This window comes from Gadus morhua, chromosome 23 (genome assembly GCF_902167405.1).
Source record: "Gadus morhua chromosome 23, gadMor3.0, whole genome shotgun sequence".
Taxonomy (NCBI): domain Eukaryota; kingdom Metazoa; phylum Chordata; class Actinopteri; order Gadiformes; family Gadidae; genus Gadus; species Gadus morhua.
In genome coordinates, this window is record NC_044070.1 from 15,842,011 (window position 1) to 15,864,813 (window position 22,803).

Consider the following 22,803-nt stretch of genomic DNA (forward strand, 5'->3'; position numbering starts at 1 on the left):
GGATTACGGGGGTGCCCAAAGTGAGCAGTTGCCGAGTGCTTGCGCACTTCACCAACGAACAGAAACGGGACCCTTTTTTTTAAACAAGGAGGAAGAATAGACGGAGAATTAGACCCGTGGACCAGATAGGGGAGAGAGCAAATCTAAATCAAGAGGGCGGGGGGTGAAAAAAATGCAGAGATACAGAAGGCTTTTAGATTGGAGGCAGTGAGAGTTATATCCCCCTTTGCTTCATTTACATTGTCTTTCTGCTTTTAATCCCATGTCACTTTAGATTAATTATAATCCATGCTGCATTTCCCATGCAAATTTTTCCTCCCCATCGTGGATTACTTCCAGATAGAGGCGGTGCGTGTGTGTATGTATAGCCAGCGCGTGTCATCCTCTTCCATGGCTCAGGGGCCCCGCTCCTCATAAATAGACCCCCCCACACACAAAGGGACCCCCCATTGGAGCCGAAAGACCTGCGTTAGGAATCTCCTTACTCCCAACATATCCACTCCATTGTTTTACATACGCATCTCCGATCGATAACGACGTTTAATGAGACAATAACACGCAACAAGATCGTTCAAGTTTGTTTGCACACATACGTGGCCTGTATCTACATGCATCTCTTTGAATTAGCCCCCATTTGAAATTAATTTCAAGCCCGGAACATGATTAAAATACATTAACGATATTAGCATATTAAATTGAAAGCCCGGAGCTGTTGTTTGGGTGTGTGTGTGTGTGTATGTGTTGCTGGAGGACAGGGGGTTTGGTGTGTTCTCTCGACGGCATGATGGGACTGTTGAGCGTCTCCGCGGATCCGTCAAATATGACAAGTCTGTGTTTCATATTTATCTCCTGTCGTAACAGAAGATGGAAATTGGAGAGACTGAGTGAGAGAAACCGTACGAGAGGAACGGCGGACATTAAAATCACGCACCACGAAACAAGAGACTGATGCGCTCTCCCGCCTTCCCTTGTTCTATCCGTCTTGTTCTCTCTCTCCCTCCATCTCGCTAAAAATCTCCATTCTTTCTCCCCTTGCTCCTGGCTTGTCATCCTTGCTCTCTTTATCGCTTCCTTGCTCTCTCCCTCTCTCTCTGTCGCTCTCTCAATGAATCTCTGTCTTCATCTTCACCCTTTCACAGCCGGCCTCCCTCTCTCCCTGCCTCTCTCTCTCTCCCTGTCTCACCCTTTCTCCCTCTCTCCCTCCAGCCCTCTCCCTCTGTGTCCCTGCCTCTCCCGTTCCCTCCCTCTGTGTCCCTGCCTCTCTCTCCTCTTCCCTCCCTCTGTGTCCCTGCCTCTCTCTCCTCTTCCCTCCCTCTGTGTCCCTGCCTCTCTCCCCCCTCTCCCTCCCTGAGGCTACAGCGGGACCGTGAGTGGTTCCGTGGGAGTTTCGGGTTCAGAGTGTGGCGCTGTAATGTTATCGGGTGACCGGGGGTCAGCCTAATGCGTAACCCCGGAGCTCTAGACCAGTAAATCATGGGGCTGGGGCCCGGGCCCTCTCCCCGGCCCCTGCTCTGGCCGGCTCCCCTCAGCCCCCCCCCCCCCCCCCCCCCCCCCCCCCCCCCCCACAACGCAGCCTCCCCCCCAGCCCTCACCCTCCCAAGATTTACTGCTCTGTAACCTTAGCCAGTCTGCCAGGGCTCAGGGCGGCTAAATTGAATACTAAATCCAAAGAACTGCAGCCCCCCCCAATCACCACCACCTCCTCATCTATCCACCCCTCCAAACCCACCCCTCCACCCACCCAATTCCCCAGCCCCACCCCACCACCAAACATACAACCACACACAAACACCCCCTCCGACACACACACACACACACACACGCACGCACACACACACTCACACACAAGCACATCCGTAAACACAACACATAACCGCTTCCTCCCAGACCGCCGTTGCCGTTGATAGACTTCTTTTTCATTTTTTTCCCTCCCACCCACTCGACCTTGTATATTTCTGTAGTGGTGGGCTTACGTAAAATAAATAATAATCGCGAAATGAAACGTCACAAACGTCACAAAAGATTCAGATTGTTGAAAGGAAGGCAGGGGGGGAAGAGAAAAGGGAAGACAGGTGATTGCGCGGAGCATTCCACCTCTTTGTTTACCTGCTCGCAGATTTGATCATACCGCGACGGGTTTAGACAATATAAATATTACTACCTGAGGAACATTTGGAAATACTCGTGCTTGTTTGTGTATATATTGAGGATGGGGGGGGGGGAAGCTAATTTTGCTTTTGGTTCACTTTGCACAAAATGTCTTACCCTTTAAGACAGAAAAGGGCAGATTCTATAATAGTTGCACAGGGAACCCATTAGCAGTGATGGTATTGTTGCTCCTCCCGGCTTTTTTTGAAGAACAATTTCCGGTAGAAATATCCCCAGGTTGTTTTAATAAGCCCTGCCGCAACACAACATATCTTTCTCTCTCCTTACCTGCCGCATCTTTTTTTTCTCCTCCCCAATTATTCTCTAATGTCGGCCTCCATTTTTCTTTACCTCCTAGCCTATTCTCCCGCATCTTCTCTCTCTCTCTCTCTCTCTCTCTCTCTCTCTCTCTCTCTCGCTCTCTCTCTCTCTCTCTCTCTCTCTCTCTCTCTCTCTCTCTCTCTCTCTCTCTCGCTCTCTCTCTCTCTCTCTCTCTCTCTCTCTCTCTCTCTCTCGCTCTCTCGCTCTCTCGCTCTCTTTCTCTCTCAATCTATACATCCCTATATCGTTCCCTACCTCTTCTTCGCCTTGCATTTCCTCGCTCGTGCGAGCTAGCTTGCCGTGCGGGTGCCTAAACGCCATTGGCAGCTGCAAATAAAGATGGGTGGCGAGCGAGGCCCCCTTTGCGTCGCAGATTCCCCGCGCCCCACACCCCACAAGCAAACACACATACACGCAGACACCACCCCTCGCAATGCAAAAGCGGGCTGGGAGTGTCATAAATCACCTTTTGATTTATCTAATCAAGCGGGGTCCTGCCGCATGCAAGGCATTTGTCATTGGTTGTGGTGGTGGTGGTGGTGGTGGTGGTGGTGGTGGTGGTGGGGGAAGAGAGATGGTGTCAGGTCTATTCTGGCCCCCCCACACACACGCACGCACACACACACACACAACAACCCAACCCCCCTTCACTGAGATCCAGCTGGTCTGGTCCACGTCATAGCGGAGAGAATAAAAATGTATAAAAAACAGAAGAGGGGTGGGGGGGGTCACGGTGGCTGGGGGTGAAAGGACAGAGTCATTAAGGGGGCGCAGAGCAAGCTTGGAAGGGGGGGGGACAAAGAGGAATGAGAGAGTGAGAGGAAGAGAGAGAGAGAGAGAGAGAGAAAGAGAGAGTCTCTTGTTCTAGTGGAGACCCATCCCGCACTCTGTCTCACTATTCTTTCTCAGAAGGGGGGTATATTTTTGTGTCACTCTGCCGTTCTCTCGTCCCTTCTCTCTCTCTTCCGCTCTCTTAATACAACATGGACGTCACCTGGATGTGATGCAGAATAAATACAATTCCTCCCGTAGCCTGCGTGGACTGTGGCTCCGGTGAGCAGGAGGAACACACCGTGGCTGTATGGCTTTGTATTATGGGATGAGGGGGGGGGGGGTTGGGGATAATGTCCTTGGCCCGGTATATATATTTTTACGCAATTCTATGCCTTCAAACGACTTTATGATACACTCGTATGGCTCGCCACTTAAAGCGCCCTAAGTGGCCACGCGGTGCAGAAGCGCCCTCTCCCTCTGTCTTCATCTACCTCTCTGTCTCTCTGTCTCTCTCTTCACCTCTCCCTCTCTCTCTCTCTCTCTCCACCTGTCTCTCTCTCTCACTCTCAACATTAAAGGTTAGGTTTTTTTTTCTCGACGCCTCGAGTGTCATAAGTGTTGATGGAAGCGGTAGGTCAAAGACGAATCAAAACCAGGACAGATCTTTGTGTCGGGGAGGCGCACACGCACACACACACACTCGATATGACGGTAATCAATGGCGAAGCGGCGGTTGTCTTTTCCTCATTGCATTGTAAATGTGTTTGCCTTCCTCTTGCCCGACCAATCGTCTCGTCCCTCTCCCCTTTCAGGCGCGGGATGTAATCTAGTTGCAAATTGACTGGAGGACGGAGGCAAAAATTGAAAGTTGAAATTAGAACCGGTCACAATAAATACACCGGGCGGGTCAGACCGCGTGACCACGATCTGCTCCCCGGGACAGGCTCTGTCTTCTCGACCAATGGTGTGTCTGGGAAGGGGTGGTGGGGGCTGGAGGAGGTGGTCTTTTTCGCGAAATAGATGGCGAAATAGACACACACACACACGCATACGTACACACACACAAACACACTAGCTCTGCAGGGACCATCAGCGGTGCTGGAAGACAAGATTACCTCGCTATTCCGAGCCGCGAAGCAATTCTCAGATGTTCTTGAAAATTCACATTGTGCCCTTGTATTTTTTTTTTCTTCTTCTCTTTCCTCTCTGTCTCCTTCTTTGTTCCTTTTTTTTTCTAGCCTCTCCCCTTTCTATCTTTCTTCTCTCTCCCCCCTATCTCTCTCTCTCCCCCACCCACCCACTCTCTCTCTTTTACTCTCTCTCTCTCGCTCTCTCGCTCTCTCTCTCTCTCTCTCTCTCTTTCTCTCTCTCTGTCTCCCTCCCTCTCTCTCTCCCCCTTCCCTCTCACTCGCACTGTCACTTTCCTTGACAGGCCAATATTTCAGGCTGCAGATATAGGGGATTACAAATAAAATAAGTGGAACGACTACTTAATACAACAGAATTAAAATGCATGAACGCGTCGGTCGGGATGGATACGCCGACCAGTACAAACACGGTCCATGGAATCATACCAAATACAAAATGTTTTCTTTCACCCCTCCCTCCCTCCCGCTCCCTTCCTCCCCCTGCCTCCCCCCTCCCTCCCTTGCACAGCTCTACCACTCCACCCCCCCCCCCCCCTCCTCTCTCTATGTATCAGTGCTTTGATTTCCCTCTTTTTTTCTCCATTTTGTGCATCCACCGTGAAGCGTTGCTTCACAGGACTGAGGCTCACTTATTGCTTTGAGTGACCAGACGAGAAAGGGTGGAAGAGCGGGGGGTGGGGAGGCAGAGAGAGAGAGAGGGAGGGGGAGAGAGAAGGAGAGAGAGAGAGGGAGAGGAGAGAGAGAGGAAGTGAGGGAGAGAAAAAGGGGAGAAAGGGGAGAGGGAGAGGAGAGAGAGGGGGGGGGGGAGAGGGAAGGGAGAAAGAAAGAGAGAGGGAGAGAGAGGGGGGAGCGGCTATTGCTGTGTCTTTGTGTTGTTGCAGAGCTGGTAAATTGCAGTGGCAGACCATAGCGGGCCCTGCACCGCCTGTATCTTCAGATGAGGCTAATGAAAGATTTATCAGCGGCTGCAGCATTTACTAAATACAACCAGAGGCTGATCCCCCTCTGCACTGAGCCTTGCTGTTAACGTCACACACGCTCTCACACACACACACACACACACACACACACGTCACACATAAAACACACACACACAATACGCTACACAGCTGCTGCCACCGTACCACCGGCCGTGACCAAGCCATGGAAATGTTGCATCCTCCGCCGACACAGAAGTTGTTTAGACGGCTGGGGAAATGTATATGAACTAATGAAGTGTATAATATTACCATAACATTTAATGTATGTCTTGCTGTGATAATGAGTCTGCATGAGGGTTTTTTTTCCTTCCCCATTTCACATGTCCGTGGGGCAGAGGGAAAGAGGGAAAAAAGCGTTGGTGGCGGTGCATGTGGAAGTAGATGAGAATAATACAGCAGGGCATGTTTCGTACGCAGGCCTGTGGTGTCTCTCTGTCGTGTCGTGGTGTCATTTTCATTTTTCAGCCCTGCTTAATATTAATTGGATAAGACTTGCCTTACCGTTAAGTAACAGCGGGTTTGAGTCAAGATTGAGTTTTTGATTGGTTTTGGTTTTCTACCATACCACGTTAGGAAATGTTGAAGCTAAATAAAGATTTTAAATCAATCAATGTCCCCCTTTTCTTTTGGATTGTTAATTAATCCTGGTGCTCCTCATACAGAATGTATGAACCCAAGGGCACTAAGGACGACAGGTTGAAACCCGTTTGTTTGTTCGTTATGTTATGTTCTAACAAATGTATCCTGAATAGTTCATCCCCATCTCGACTGTAAACAGATGTACGAACAACGCACAAACTGTGAATATAAATTACGCCAGCATACATTCTCATTCTCACTGTACTCTTTTTTTCCCCCTGTCCCCGCCTATTGTAGGAGTGAACGCCATGTCTAAAGAGGTGACAGCCAGTAACGCCCTGTCCAAGCGCTCCCTCATGCCCGACCGCCAGGTTGACAGCCCACCCAAGAGGCCCAAGTCCAACGAGGCAAAGATCTCCGTCAGCGAGCAGGTAAGGGTGACCTCGTGGCTGTCTACGTGCCTGACATAAAACACATAATGTCCGGTGTAAAGGAAGCTGAGGAAGGTTTATTAATAAGGTTACCACTTCCCACAGGCTTTTATTTATTAATACCCCTTTTTCTAATATTATGGGTCTTTTACTTTGGACGGAAATAGGTAGCTTGCACTTTACTATTATCTGGCTACTATTATCCCACTACTATGGTGTGAACTTCTTGGGGGGGGGGGGGGGGGGACAAAGCCTGGGCAGGAAAACACCAGGAAAGGAGGGGGGAGAGGGGAGTTACGCCTTGTTTTATGTTTTTGTTACAGAGATATTGTACCGCAGAATAAAAAACTAATTTGCGCGAGTGGATGAAGCCTTCACAAGGCGGGTTTAATTAGCGTATTACCACAGTAGCCAGGCCACACAGTGTTGATTCGAAACCTTCAAAGACACTTTTGTTAAAGATTATTACTGCCGGGCTGAGTTTTGTATGCGCCAATTACACGCGACCAGAATCACCCCGCCTCAGCAACGTGTTTGGTCGAAACAAATATGAAAGCGAAAGAAAGTGAAATGCTTCCTCCTCCCTCACTAACAAACGAACAAAGCCCATCCCAACGACCACTATGCAGTGACCTCATGGCTAGAAGCTCACCGGTAGATAAGAGAAATGCCAGGCTAAGCATGTAGCATGTTGCTGGCGCCATTGATCCACCAATAGGGTACGCACAGCGTCTCCATTGACTGTGTGACAGGGCTTTTTAGCATCAAGCGGGCTCCCTCTTTGTGCTCTTAAGTGAAATACCTGCACTAGTCTTGCCCCCCTCCCCCCACCTACCCACCCCCACCGCTCCCCCTTTGCATCTCTTTAAATTATATGTGTTTTTAAATTAGATTATGAAGTATTAGCTTGTCTGCCGCTGGACCCCTGTGAGCAGGCAGGACTTAGTCATTTCAGAAATGGATTCCATTAAGACAGGTGGTGGCAGCCGTACGCGGGGTACTCCCTCTAATGAGGGCGTAGGTGTACTTTTGGAGGGTGCACACCTTTGTCATCTTTAATTTACTGATTAGAATTTCCAAGGCAATCGCGGTTTTCTTTCTCGCCTTTTTATTTTTTTCGCTCGTAAAAATTGCATGAGTTGCAGGACTTAAATGAATTATATATGAAATAAGGTTGATCAACATTTTCCGTGATAAGTTGAAGGGGGGAAGGGACAAGGAGTGAAGAGTGGATTGCTAGCACCACGCTAAAGGAGGAATATGTTAATATATTTTCCTTGAATCCTGTTTTGTCTATTCTCTATAAAAACGCAATGTCTAGAAAGCAAAGTTAACGATACACTACTCTGTATAGACACCAAATGTTTACAACACACTTAGGCTTTCCCTGTATTATTATTATCATTATGATCGTTATTATATCTTGTGTTCTCCCTCTCTAATCCTCTCCCATTTTGCTTCCTGGCAATTTTCAGGTCCAGCAGTGTCCGTACTGCAATTACAGCAGCAAAGACGCCAACCGCATGCAGCTTCATGTGATGTCCCAGCACTCGATGCAGCCGGTGATCCGCTGCCCACTGTGCCAGGACGTCCTGAGCAACAAGATTCATCTGCAGCTGCATCTCACCCACCTGCACAGTGTGGCCCCAGACTGTGTGGAGAAACTGATCATGACCGTAAGTCAGTGGGTTTAGGAGAATGCAGTTTTAAGCTGGGTTGTTTTTTTAAATACATATTTATATATATATCGTGTTTCAAAACAAATCTAGGGCAATTTATCAAGCCTACCCAGTATTCCCTCAAGGTCAACTGTCTATAAAATAATTCTCATGCATTTATATCGGTCTCCCTGGATGCAGCCTTCTACCCACAGGCTCTTGGAAAAACAAATTCTGACGCATGTGCTTTGCTTTAAGGGGTGGGAACACAAGGTTTCTTTGACCCGATGTTTCATTTTAGTTGCAAACGTTCCAATAGTCTGCATGTTAATTCAACATGTCCTTTGTTCTCTATAGGTGGTCGGACCTGACACAATGCCAACGCCAAACAATATAATGCATCCCGCTCCTGGACAAGAGAAGGCTCTTGCTTTGATGGACACCCTCCCTGCCCTCTCTGAGGGCCCCGGGAAGTCTCAAGGTAGCTGTCCTGTACTTCTTTGTGTACTGTTCCGTACATAGACTTATCTTATTATTCATTTCATTCAGTTCATTTTAACAGAAATTGACCTCTAGTGAAGACAGTTTAAAGATATACATAATGTTAATATTTACCTTGGGTTGTGCATGTTGCAAATATGTTCACATATTTACCTATTTCTTCTGCTCTTTTTTAGGAAACAACTCAAAGGATGAACTGATGCTCACCCATGATAAAACTGAAATGGACCAGGCGGAAGAGCTGAAGCCCCCCAAGGAGGCCACTGAGGCCCCGGACTGGAAGAGGACCAGCGGGCACGGACACGAGAGCAAGTCCCCGGACAGCCTGCAGGACCATCTCAACGAGCTCCAACGGCTCCAGCAGCAGCAGCAGCAGCTCTCCGTCTCTGACCGGCACGTGTACAAGTATCGATGCAACCACTGCAGCCTGGCCTTCAAGACCATGCAGAAGCTTCAGATCCATTCCCAGTACCACGCCATCCGAGCCGCCACCATGTGCAGCCTTTGCCAGCGCAGCTTCAGAACCTTTATGGCCCTGAGGAAGCACTTGGAGAACGGCCACCCTGAGCTGAGCGAGGCGGAGGTCCAGCAGCTCATCGGAAGCCTGCCGGTGAACGGAGACATTACCGAGAGTGAAGCGAGGGCCTTGGAGGAAGCTCAGGCCTTCGAACACGACTTGGACAAAGACGACGAGATGGACCAAGAGGAGAAGCCCAGTCCTACAGGAAGTGACAGCAGCTCCTTGCTAGACGAAATGGGAGCAGAACCAAAACGTACCCTACCCTTTAGAAAGGGGCCAAACTTTACAATGGAGAAGTTTTTAGACCCTTCCCGACCCTACAAGTGCACAGTTTGCAAAGAGTCTTTTACTCAAAAGAATATACTGCTAGTCCACTATAATTCAGTTTCTCACCTGCACAAGCTAAAGAAGGTCCTGCAAGAAGCCTCAAGCCCAGTACCACAAGAAACAAGCAACAGCATTGACAACAAACCGTTCAAATGCAATATCTGCAACGTTGCCTACAGCCAAAGTTCAACCCTTGAGATTCACATGAGGTCCGTGCTACACCAGACCAAAGCCAGAACAGCCAAAAGCGAAAGCAGCAGCGGCATCTCCGGAACTAGTGGCCCAGTGCCAGCAAAGAGCCCAGCGCCATCCGCGCAAGGGTCCAGCAACAACCAAGACAGTGCTAGGAGTGGAACACCTTCTGCCAACAAAGAAAACTCAGTGGAAGCCAAAGAAAGTAACAGCAGCAGCAACAGCAACGCGAAACAAAGCACGACTACTGATCACGTCTCGGCTCAGGCGAGCAGTCACCAGACCGCTCAGTCCAATGCCCAGCTACAGATGCAGCTCCAGCACGAGCTCCAGCAGCAGGCTGCCTTCTTCCAGCCTCAGTTCCTTAACCCGGCATTCTTCCCCCATTTCCCCATGACTCCAGAGTCACTGCTGCAGTTCCAACAGCCCCAGTTCCTCTTCCCCTTTTACATCCCGGGAGCAGAGTTCAACCTTAGCCCAGAGATGGCGCTACACTCTGCAGCTGCGTTTGGCATGCCTGGCCTCACTGGATCGTTCCTGGAGGACTTGAAGCAGCAGATGCAGCAGCAGCACGTGATGCAGCAGGCTCAGCAACAGGCTCAGCAACAGCAGCAGCAGCAACAGCAGCAGCAACAACAGCAGCAGCAGCAGCAGCAGCATCAACAGCAGCAACAAGCCAACCAGAATCACATTCAGCAGCAGAAGAACCTGCAGATGCAGAACCACAAAACCAAAATGGAGCCTAGCGCTGTGTCTGTATCTGACATCCAAATGTCCAGGGAGGCAGAAGAGCACCATGAGAAACATGAGGGCAGAGCAAAGACAGACAACGGAGGCGAGGCAGTCAATGATGGAGGAAAAGACAGCAAAGAGTCCAAAAAGTCCAAGTTCTCTGAGCCTTCAATTCCCCCCCCGCGTATCGTGTCAGGAGCTAGAGGAAACGCCGCCAAGGCCCTTTTGGAGAACTTTGGATTTGAACTTGTTATCCAGTACAATGAGAACAGACAGAAAAACCAGAGGAAGAACAAAGAAGGAGGTGAACAAGTGGAGATCAACAACGACAAGCTGGAGTGTGGCATGTGCGGGAAACTCTTCTCTAACATGCTGATTCTCAAAAGCCACCAGGAGCACGTTCACAGCCAATTTTTCCCCTATGTTGAGCTTGAGAAGTTCGCCCAGCAGTACAGAGAGGCTTATGACAAACTCTACCCCATTAACCCTGCTTCACCTGAGACTCCCCCACCACCACCTCCTCCTCCGCCACCACCACCTCCCGCACCTGCACCGGTTACGGCTCCTCAGCCTCCACCGGCATCGATGAACAAACCACAAACCCCAGCGCCATCACCTGTACCTGTTCAACATCAGGTCTCACACCAGCCTTCCCACCAGGTGTCCCCACCCCAACCACCACCTCCTCCCCCGCCACCCCCTCCTCCCCCTCAACCCCAACAGGTGCAGCTCCAAGTGCCCATGGATATGCCCATGTTCTCCCCAATGATGATGCAGTCTGTTCAACACCCAGGCCTGACCCTCCAGATGCCTACTATGGAGTCGCTGACGTCTGATCTCACGCAGCTGTGTCAGCAGCAGCTGGGTCTTGACCCGAACTTCCTCCGCCAGTCCCAGTTCAAGCGTCCACGCACACGCATCACTGACGACCAACTGAAGATCCTCAGAGCTCATTTTGACATCAACAACTCTCCCAATGAAGAGCAAATTCAGGAGATGTCAGAGAAGTCCGGTCTGCCCCAGAAGGTCATCAAGCACTGGTTCCGTAACACCCTCTTCAAAGAGCGGCAGCGAAGCAAAGACTCACCGTACAACTTCAGTATCCCTCCCATGACTACATTGGAAGATATACGAATTGAACCGCAGATGAATGCGCTGGAATACTACAGAACGGAATCAGGAATGAACAAGAGGTCCTCCCGGACCCGGTTCACTGATTATCAACTGAGAGTGCTTCAAGATTTCTTTGACACCAATGCCTATCCTAAGGATGATGAGATCGAGCAGCTGTCTACTGTGCTCAACCTCCCAACTCGTGTTATAGTTGTGTGGTTTCAGAACGCCCGCCAAAAAGCCCGGAAGAGCTATGAGAACCAGGCGGATTGTAAGGACAATGAGAAGAAAGAGCTGACCAATGAGCGTTACATCAGAACCAGCAACATGCAGTACCAGTGTAAAAAATGCAACATCGTGTTCCCACGTATCTTTGACCTTATCACCCACCAGAAAAAGCAGTGTTACAAGGATGAGGATGAGGAAGGCAGTGAGGAAATTCCCATTGTGGAATTCTTAGACACCATAGAACCCGGACCGGCAAGGATGAAGCAAATTACTCCAGAGCCGCCCAAGCAGCTCCAGGCTACTATCACCAACTCTGGCTCAATCTCCCCTCTGATGCCGTCTCCCCGTCCCAGCATGGGGAAGACCTCCCCTAAGCCTGAGATGACCCCTGAGGTGAAACCCAAGCAGACTGAGAGCGCGCCCTCGCCAGTGGTGAAGACACTGTCAGAGCCAAGACCATCGAAGGCCTCGACACCTCAACCTCCGCCGCCGAAGCCAACCCAGTCGCAGATGTCAAGGCCCCATTCTCAACCACAGTCAGCTGCAGTACCCTCAAGCTCCCTCTCACTGGCCCTGTCCTCACTGACAAACAGCCTCCCTCACCAGATGCTGCAGTACCAGTGTGATCAGTGTAAGATTGCATTCCCCAGCATGGAATTGTGGCAAGAACACCAGCATATGCATTTCCTCGCTGCTCAAAATCAATTTCTTCATTCCCAGTTTCTGGAAAGGCCGCTTGATATGCCCTATATGATATTTGACCCCAATAACCCACTGATGGCTAGCCAACTGTTGGCTGGAGGCCTCTCACAGATGCCTTCTCAAAGCAGTTCCGGCCCGTCCTCTACACTTGGTTCGGGGTCAATGAAAAGGAAACTTGACGAGAAGGAAGAAAATGCCAATGACAAAGACGGTGGGAACAGTAGTGAAGAACAACACAGAGACAAACGTCTAAGAACCACCATCACACCCGAACAACTGGAGGTTCTTTATGACAAATACCTACTGGACTCTAACCCAACCCGAAAGATGCTGGACCATATTGCTAGGGAGGTGGGTCTCAAGAAGAGAGTTGTGCAAGTCTGGTTCCAGAACACCCGTGCCAGGGAGAGAAAAGGGCAGTTCAGAGCGATTGGGCCCTCCCAGTCCCACAAGAAATGCCCCTTTTGCAGAGCACTATTTAAGGCAAAATCAGCCCTCGATAGTCACATACGCTCTCGACACTGGCATGAGGCTAAACAGGCAGGCTTCAGTTTGCCCCCAAGCCCAATGATGAATCAAGACAATGAAAGAGGCGAAAGCCCAAATAAGTACAACTTCTTTGAATACCCCCAACTCCCTACTAAGACGGAGCCAAGTGACTATGAGCTGCCGGCCGCGTCCTCCACTCCCGTCAAACCAACTGAAACACAGTTAAAAAACTTCTCCAGCCCTTCATCCTTGCGAGCAGAACCTTGTGATGAAACTGACGGGCCCAATATGATTTCTGCCGAGGCCTCCTCTTATGACCTTAACAAGATGGACTTTGATGAGACCTCGTCGATAAATACCGCCATGAGCGACGTCACCACTGGAGACGAGGGAAACAACAATGAAGTTGAAAACCTAACGGCCAATGGCAGCGACAAGCTGGGAGACAGCAAAAGCAATGCTGCCCCGAGCTCCAATGGCGATGATGACCGCTTCCAGTTCAGCATGGTGAGCCCTGCTCTCAGCTTCTGTGCAAAAGACTACGACTCTTACTTTAACTCCACGGATGATATGGACGAACTGAACGACAGGAGCGAATGCTCCAGCTTGACTGACCCCAGCTCCCCTAGTCCATTTGGAGGGTCAAACCCCTTCAAGTCAGGAAAAGGAAGTTGCAGCGGGGACAGACCAGGCCACAAACGTTTCAGGACCCAGATGAGTAACCTGCAACTGAAGGTTCTCAAGGCCTGCTTCAGCGACTACCGCACTCCGACCATGCAGGAGTGCGAGATGCTCGGCAATGAGATCGGACTTCCCAAGCGCGTGGTCCAGGTGTGGTTCCAGAACGCCCGCGCTAAAGAGAAGAAGTTCAAGATAAACATCGGAAAGCCATTCATGATAAGTCAAGGGTCACCCGAGGGGCCTCGGCCCGAGTGTACCCTGTGTTGCGTGAAGTACACCGCACGGATGTCGGTGCGTGACCACATCTTCTCCAAACAGCACATTGCCAAAGTGCAAGAAACCCTGGGGAACCAGGTGGACAGAGAAAAGGACTACCTAGCCCCGACCACTGTCCGTCAGCTGATGGCACAGCAGGAGCTGGACCGTATGAAGAAGGTTGGCGACGGACTCACTTTGCCTGGCCAGCAGAAGCAGATGACGGTGGACAACAACAATGCACTTCATGGCCTCAGCCTGCCCTCCAGCTACCCAGGAATATCTGGCCTACCCCCAGTCCTGCTTCCTGGAGTGAACGGGCCCTCATCGCTTCCTGTCTTTCCTCCCAACACCCCCGGTGAGTTGGTATGACAAACGGTAGAAAAGACTAGCTTTATAGACTGTGCTTTAACATGCACAAAAAACAAAGACTATTTTATTTTACTCTACTACTATCCATTCCGTTATCACAAAGCTGTTTTTTCTAAGAACAATGTTGTAATGACGTGCATTATGCTCAACCAGTGTATTTATGAGGGAGCAAATGTATTTATATTATTGTTTTTGTTTGTGTTTGATCTTCCCCTTATTGTACTTTTGGTATATTTCTATTCTCATTTCGGCATAGAGAAATGACTATAAAGCATATTTGACCGTTTTGATCCATAACAAAATAAAAAAAAAAATAGCTATATCAAGTCAATCAATCTAAAAAAAAAACGACTCCATCTAGTCATGCAAAAAAATAAGTTTACATAGTGATTTGGATTGAATATTTGAATACTGAACATTTCCATATCTATATACCACTGTATTTCAGCTTTAGCGTCTCCCGGTGCTGGCATGCTTGGGTTCCCTACACCAGCCACTCCCTCTCCTGCCATGTCTCTCAGCACTACCCCAACCAAGACTCTTCTGCAGACTCCTCCTCCTCCTCCTCCACCACCACCTCCACCTCCTCCTCCTCCTGTTCCCTCCACACCCCTGGCAGCAGTTAATCACACAGAGCAGCACGGTAAAGAATCCGAGAGAGACCACGGCACCAAGAAGCCGGGAGACAGGCCCACGCAGACGAAGAACAAAGAGCGAGAGAACGAGGGCGGCTCGCAGCGCCCGGAGACCCCCAGCATGGCCAAGAAGAGGGAGAGGATGAGCGCCGCCGCGGCGAAGCAGAGCGAGGCGTCGCTGGACATGGCTCAGCTGCAGGCACTGCAGAACGCCCTGGCGGCCAGTGACCCCAGCTCCTTCCTGGGGAACCAGTTCCTGCCCTATTTCCTTCCCGGGTTCTCCAACTGCTTCTCGCCGCAGATGCCGAGAGGGGTCCAAGGGGGCGGCTACTTCCCGCCGCTGTGCGGAATGGAAAACCTGTTTCCGTACGGCCCGGCCGCGATGCCGCAGGCTGCCATGGCCGCTGGCCTGTCCCCCACGGCGCTGCTGCAGCAGTACCAGCAGTACCAGCAGTCCCTCCAGGATTCACTGCAGAAGCAGCAGCAGCAGCAGCAGAAGCAGCTCGAGCAGCACCAGAAGCAGCAGCAGCAGCAGCAGCACCACCACCAGAAGCAGCAGAAACCAACCCCTGTGAAGACAGCCCAGAGTGTGCAGAGCACCCCAGCCAGCAGCTCCTTCAAACCAAAAGTAGAAGCAATGGAGACTAAGGATGACACCAACAAAGGCTCTTCAACAGAAAGCACAAAGGAAGAACCGAAAATAGATACCAAAAGTACCGCCGATTTTCCAGATGCTTTTATAGTACCGTCCGTCAAGCATGAGTTTATATGCAGGAAGTGCCAGATGATTTTCGCTGACGAAGATTCCGTGGTACGTCACCAGAAGTCCTTCTGTTACTTCGGACATGCTTTTACCGACCCGCAAGAGACGGTGCTTCGAAAGGCAGTGAGCAAGTACACCTGTGTCGCCTGCAACGTGGTTGTTAATGGGAACGAAGCACTTGGCCAACACCTTCAGTCGAGCATGCACAAAGAGAAAACAATCAAACAAGCAATGAGAAATGCCAAAGAGCATACTAGATTATTACCTCACTCTGTCTGCTCCCCTACTCCTAACACCACATCTACCTCGCAGTCTGCAGCTTCTTCTAATAACACCTTTCCTCATCTCTCTCGCTTGTCCATGAAGTCCTGGCCAAATGTCCTGTTCCAGGCCACCACAGCCCGGAAAGCTGCTTCCTCTTCCTCCCCGTCTGCCTCTCCTCCCCCCCCCCTTTCCTCACCTTCAACGGTTACCTCAACTTCCTGCAGCACCTCAGGGGTTCCAACCTCACTACCCACCGAGAGTTGTTCAGACGAGTCTGACAATGAGCTAAGCCAGAAGCTGGAGGACTTAGATAACGCGTTGGAGGTCAAGGCTAAGCCAACCTCTGGCCTAGACGCGAGCTTCAGTAGTATAAGAATGGATATGTTCAGTGTGTAGGAGTGGAAAAAAAAGGATCCCTTGCTTATAGAAAAAAATAAGACTTTTTAAACTGCAGTTCCAAAGTTTCTCTTAACCCAAAAAATTACAGTACCAAATGATTGACTCAGGATTGTTTTTCCCATATTGATATGCTGGCAAGATATTGATTGATTTTTGTTATGGACAGAACTGTTGGAGATGCTTGACTGAGCTTATATTGTATACAAAAACATGGAGTAGGAAAAAAATCCCACAGGCTCCCCTGGGGGGGCTTGTTTCAAGCCAAAAACTCTCACGATAGCAAATTGCACCTCAGCTGGATTGTTTTCCAAATGCTAGCATGTACTGTATGGGATGACGATCCAGAACCCTCAAAGAGAATCTCTCTTAGTTTAGATAGGTGTAATTCAGTAGCTTTAAATTCTCAGGTCAGAACATAACATTTCTCATTTGTTAAAGCAGCAAGCCTGGGTACACCTGGCTTATAACCAAAACATGTCAAGCTTTATCTGACGCATTTCCTTGATGTGTATAGAGTACCAAGAGACAATATAACTGTTACAATGGACGATGTGCATATCCTTTTAGTTTTTGACCTACAAAGACAGTATGGTTTTGCCACTGAGGGAATTTAGAAAGGTGACGTAAATGTGTATGATGCCCCTGTGTTTGCCAGTTTGTATTACAACAAACTGTATCTATTTCCCGCCCCCCCGCCCCAGCCCCCTTTTTTTCTTGTAGAGTATACTAATCTGTGCCAACTCTTACCTTCTCACCTTACCTCTGCTCACACCCTTTTCTGAAGAGGTAATAATTCTAGTTTTGATAGACTCTTGAGGATTATGTGAATATAACATGTTTCATTTGTGAATTGCTGTACTGTTAAGGTACCTGCTTGTGTCTGGACTATAGTGCACTTATTTTGTCTTTTTTTTTTAATTATTGTTTGGGTAGAACATTTGTTAATTTAATAGTTTTTTTTTGTTTTTTTTCCTGTTTGTGTGTATGTATTTTTCAGTTATAATTATTATTTGTGTCTATTGCAGCAGCATATTGGTCCATTTGTTACAGGATTGATACCGAACTATAGACCTATTTAACAATTGGTACATCCATGAAAGTAGTACTGTATACTTGAAACTGTAAAGGTACAAGTTGGTCATGATAAAAAAAGAAAAAAAAAAGGTATGAATATTTGCTCCAAGATTGCAAATATGCTGCTTTAAAAAGGGGGACAACGGCATTTGTTTTGTATTGTTAAACATGTTCACGTGCTTGTAGTACTCAACAACACAACAGTGTTATACCTGTACCCTGCATTCAGTGCATAGGTCGCGATCATCCCACCAATTCTCCAGGCACTTCTGCTGATCTACCATTCAAGTCAATGTCCGGATTTTTCCGCTTCTAGTGATTTTCAGCATTTCAAAGTATTACCTAACAAAATTTGCTGCTACTGTGTTTTAGTAGGATATATATATTTTCTTTTCTTTCCCTTTTTTTTTTTTTTTTGCTTGCCATAAAACTCATCATTATCCAGTCAAAAATACTGATCCATGAATTGCTTTGCTTAGCTCTTTTTTATTTTATTTTAATTTTAATTTGCTGTGGAACTAAGAATGTGAAAGCTGTCAAAGGGTGTTCAATTTTTTACGAATCACTTTCTAGTTTGGTAATTAAAACCAATGTGATTCATTCCAAAGTAACAGAAGGCTATTTGTATGAAAGAAAAAGGCTTGTGAACAAAGGAAGCTAAGCTGTTGTACATATTCGTAGTTGGCTGTGCATGGTACAAATTTATTAATATGAAGAAATGCAAAAATGTATTGCTTTTGGTATTTCCTATTCTGAGATGAGCAAGTAGCATGTAATGCAACTGTTTGACAGGTTAAATCAAATCATGCTTAGTTATTGTTTCAAACGATGAAATCAACATTTCCTCCTATGTTTTATTATTGTACAGGTGTTTTTTTTTATTTGTTCAAAGTTTAAAACAAAATATCATTTTTTTTTAATCTCTGTGTGAGCTTTTTAAATGTTCTTATTTGAAATTTTTAGTATTTTAACATTTTACTTTAATTCTGAAGACACTTTTCGATTGTGTTTCATAAGAGACATCCTGGCCTACCAAGGTGCAATTCTGCCATTGTACAAACATAAGCGACTGTCCTAATTCCAAAGGCTTTCACAACTCTGGCTTTTTGCCTTTCCCCCCCACTCTGTGGCTCAGCATCGAAAAGACTGAACTGTCGTGGCTAGCATCATGGGCTAAGATGCTAGCATTTGACAGGACGCTTCCCACACACAAGGACTGGTCAAAGCTAACAAACCAACAAAAAGGATGGTCCACAATATAACTGTACATAGATATTGCAACTGCACAGCAGCCAAAAAGAGAAAAAACAAAAAAACAAACTTTAAAAAAAAATGGATGGATTGTTTCATGTTTATGGGGACAGCCTTCAAAAGGTTGAAAATTGGAGTTCTTCTGGATGTCAAAGGGATTTTCACGGCGCAATCTTATCCTACACAATATGTACTCTTCAACATCTGGGTTACATAGGAAATGCACCCTGAGGTTTTAATAAGAAGAAGCCCCTATGGCTAAAACTTTAAATAAACTAAACCAAAAATGTTATTGATGTTTTATATATAGAGGGTAGTCGCATTAGTTTTTGTTACTGTACTGTTTGAGGTCTCAACTGTACCGTATCACGGTAATAACATGGTTTTGAAACCTTTTTTTTTATTTTGTCACAGACCTGTTGTCATAGTTGAAATGACGTTTATTGTAGATGGTATTTGAACAACTTCTGGAAATAGTTCATCAAGTATGTTTGTTGCTCATTGTTGTGATACATTAAAAACTGTATCTGCAAACCGCGTTGGCTTCATTATGTTTCTCCTTATTTCCATTATCCTTCTCCTCCGATGCACTAATCATTATCTCATTTTTTATCGTTGTTATGACTACACATACATCATCATCCTAGCACTTCATTCAAAAAGTCAACAAGAACAGTTCAGACTCTTTATTCCATTCTCTAACTATCAATAAATGAAACACCCAAAATTCATAGAGAAGCATACCTCTCATAGGAAGGTCTTTACTTTGTATATCTATTTGAATGAAAAATATCGACTTCTAACCCCAGAATAGGTAGAAGGCTTTTATATATTTTTCTTCAGATAATTCAATTAAATGTTTCAGAGATAAACGTAATATTAGACATCAAATGTGTTAAGGACAAAGGAACGTGGGATTCATTTAACGATTCTACTATCTTGAACATTATTTTGTTGTATCACAAAAGGGAACTTGGTGACATTGTTTTCATTATTATTTATCACATGATATCTGCCGATCTTAAAGGAACTACATTTCAGCTCAGCTTTTGGCAGAATCAAATTTATTATTGTGCCTTTTTCCATAGTTTCATTTTAGACATATTTAGGATTATTTTTTGATCTTTCATATTTCTTTCATCAGCGTGCATTGGTTCCCTTCACCCATACATTTAATCAAGATGGACGCTTTTACATTGTAGGGGGCGTTGTCGAAATATTCAAACTTAGTGCTTTACATTCTGACACTTATTTTATATTTGATTCACTTTCCATTTTTAAGGTTTGATTAAACATCTACCATTTTGAGGTATATGTATATATATATATAATATATATAACATCTATCATTCAGAGGTATATATATGCAGTATATATATATATATATATATATATATATATATATATATATATACCTTTGGATGGTAGATGTTATATCTTTTTATAAATACATCTATAGATATAGCTGTGAACTAATGCATATTCCATGATGCTTGTGACCTTTATAATTTATTCTCTCTGGTCTCTCCTTAATACAATGGGCCCGCGTCTATAAATAAGCAATAAAGTCCGGGGACGAATGGTGGACACCGTAATGGGAAAAAGGTGTGCGTGACGGGTTTCCCCCCCTTCCAGCGGCCCAGAGAAACACCACCAGCGGGCGTGACTTACCAAACAGAGCAGAAGGCTCATTTCTGTATCAATACTAAATTAGCCGTTCACTTTAAATGCAAAGAAAATGATGATGCTTCATCGTCCACCACGTGTCCCCCCCAAACCCCCCACACACCCTTATACCTCACCCTTAAAAATCCCATTAAAAAGAGGGAGGGGGGAGATATACACGCACACACACACACACACACACACGGGGATGGAGGGGTAACCTTTGATATGCTGCCGGGTCAGACGGCTGCTGCCACATTATAAAATTGCACATCAGAACTCGGCGTGACACAATACATCACGTCCTGCCAGCCCATGGGGTTGGTCAGCAGTGTCAGGGTCACGGAGGAACCTGACATTCACAAGTCATTAAACTCGCCCTAATGAAATCTCAAGTGGGGGGTAAAAGAGAAGCGGGAGGCTGCGTGGTGGGTGGGGGGGGGGGGCTCTTTATTATTATATATTTTTTTTACACTCTGGCCTTTTGTTGGTCTCCTTGACACATTTGAGACGGGCGGTGGCGGAGGGAAAAATCGAGGTACATCATCACAATTCCCCCCCCCCCCTCCCACCAACATGACACTCACAAACACACACACACACACACACACCACATCAAACACAACACACACAACACAACAGACACACACTCGTCTTTACTTGAGAGTGAAGCCCCTCCGCGCCCTTGAAGACATGTCCTCTGTTTCTTTTTTACAGGCCCCAGCTTCTTTCTGCTGAATAGCCCTTTCTTGGTGTCCCCCCCCGTCCCCCCCCCAACCCCCGGTCGCCCATCCCCCTCTTTTAAAGTGTGGACGGTTGTCAACGTAGTCAACGTGGCAGAGGTCTTCCCCCCCACCCTCCCCCTTACATATTATGGGATTGAATTGCGTTTGACCTTTGGAGAGGGTGGGGGCGAACAATGGCTGAAGGCATTTTCATTTTTTAGGCCTTCTCAGCAACGAGGAGAACTGTTTCCACTTTATCTCCCTCTCTCTTTCTTTCTGTTCATTGTGGTTCACTTGGCAATTCATTAGCGCGCTGGCTAAATGGGTGGTGCTGTGTGCGGGCTGCCTGTAATGTGTAATGTGTGTGTCCCTCTACATGTATGGAGGACATTGTGTACATGGTATCCAAGGCCACATTGCAGTTTCCAATCAGATCTGTTGGACCGAACAGATAATGGAGTAGAGCCGCCAGAGAGCGCAGATTCAGATTTAAATGGTTCATTTAGTTAGGAGCGCTTCCTGATTACGTTTGTCTGTCACAAATAAACTCCCGGTTGGTTCAGTATTAATAAAGTTGATCAAAACAGAGATACTTATGCAGGAAATGCTGCTCCACATGAATGGGCTTTCCGGTTACAAATCACAGATTTACAAATCACATCTTTTACGCCAAATCCTAACTGCTGAATTCAAATATTACGCTTCACAAACCAAAAAAAGAGGAAAAAAATATCCAAAGTGTACTTTTTGTTACGTTTCCATTTATTTTGAGGTACCGGCGACGGACATGAGGTTGTGTCGGACAACAGCGACCCCGATTTTTTTTTTTTTAAAAAACCTATAATTAAAAAGATTGACTCTAAACTCCAAAAGGGCCCTTCCTTCTGCGTCCGGTACGGCGCTCCGCACTATGAGCCTCCAGCCCGGGGTGACCAGGGCTGGAGGCCCACCACCCACCACCCACCACCCGATGCCCCGTCGTTCCGACTGACACGAGGCCGGGGCTCGGAGCAGAGGAGGTGCAGCAGGGTGGCGGAGCTCTCTATATAGCCCGCAGCCAATGGATTTTCTCTGGATAATACAATGTTTGGGACAGAGAGCCAGGGATTAGTCCAGACGGATACATCCACCACCACCCGTCCAGCACCACCACCACCCCCCCACATGCCCAATCTAATTAGACTGGAATCAGTTTAAGATGAAAGCAAGCCCCGGCATCACCGCACTAAATACTGGAATTAGTATTCCCCGCATGGGAATTTAATGACGGAGACTGAAAATCCAATCACATTTGCTTCCCCCTGGTTTAGCCTTCACCCTCACCACACCACCACCACCACTTCCACCACCACCACCTCCACCCCTTCTCTCATGCGTTTGGTCTGGCCAATGACGAGATGAAAGAGAAACAACAACAATGATTTGTCTGTCAATAGATATCGACCGGCATGGCGTCAGAGGCCACATGTGTATTGGCGTTGCTATGTTGTCCTCATTTAGCGACGATAAACTGCTTATTATCAGATGATGTTGAGACCGTCCCTTTTGTGATGCTGGCCTTGATTTAAGCTTTCAGAAGCCCATGGAGAAGATGTAATGGAAAATAAGAACTAGTAAGAAGGATTCAAGCATAGGAGTGTTCATAAGTGATTGTGTTCATTAAGGACAGAATGGGAACACTATAGATGAGGTGTACTATAACAAAGTAATTCTATAACAAAGGCCTACATTTTATAGTTTTCTCTCTTCTCTATTGTGTCAAGTAAAAGTTGCTCTTTTACGCAAAAGTTGCACTTTCAGTTGTGTTTTCTAGTTTAGAATTGAATTGGACCAACTTGGTTTATTAATTTCCCCAAGACCGCCTTTTCCAGATTAA

The 22,803-nt window shown here is 47.1% G+C and overlaps 1 protein-coding gene across 1 annotated transcript in view; it reads left to right on the plus strand.

Moving 5' to 3' along the window:
* zfhx4 (zinc finger homeobox 4) overlaps positions 1-19,074 on the plus strand; it is a 72,849-nt gene extending 53,775 nt beyond the window's left edge. The window contains exons 7-11 of the mRNA XM_030349082.1: positions 6,248-6,381; positions 7,857-8,057; positions 8,397-8,520; positions 8,717-14,137; positions 14,600-19,074. Coding sequence (XP_030204942.1) covers positions 6,248-6,381; positions 7,857-8,057; positions 8,397-8,520; positions 8,717-14,137; positions 14,600-16,209 — 7,490 coding nt within the window. The 3' untranslated portion in view covers positions 16,210-19,074. The remainder of the gene's footprint in view (positions 1-6,247; positions 6,382-7,856; positions 8,058-8,396; positions 8,521-8,716; positions 14,138-14,599) is intronic.
* Positions 19,075-22,803: the final 3,729 nt, after the last annotated feature.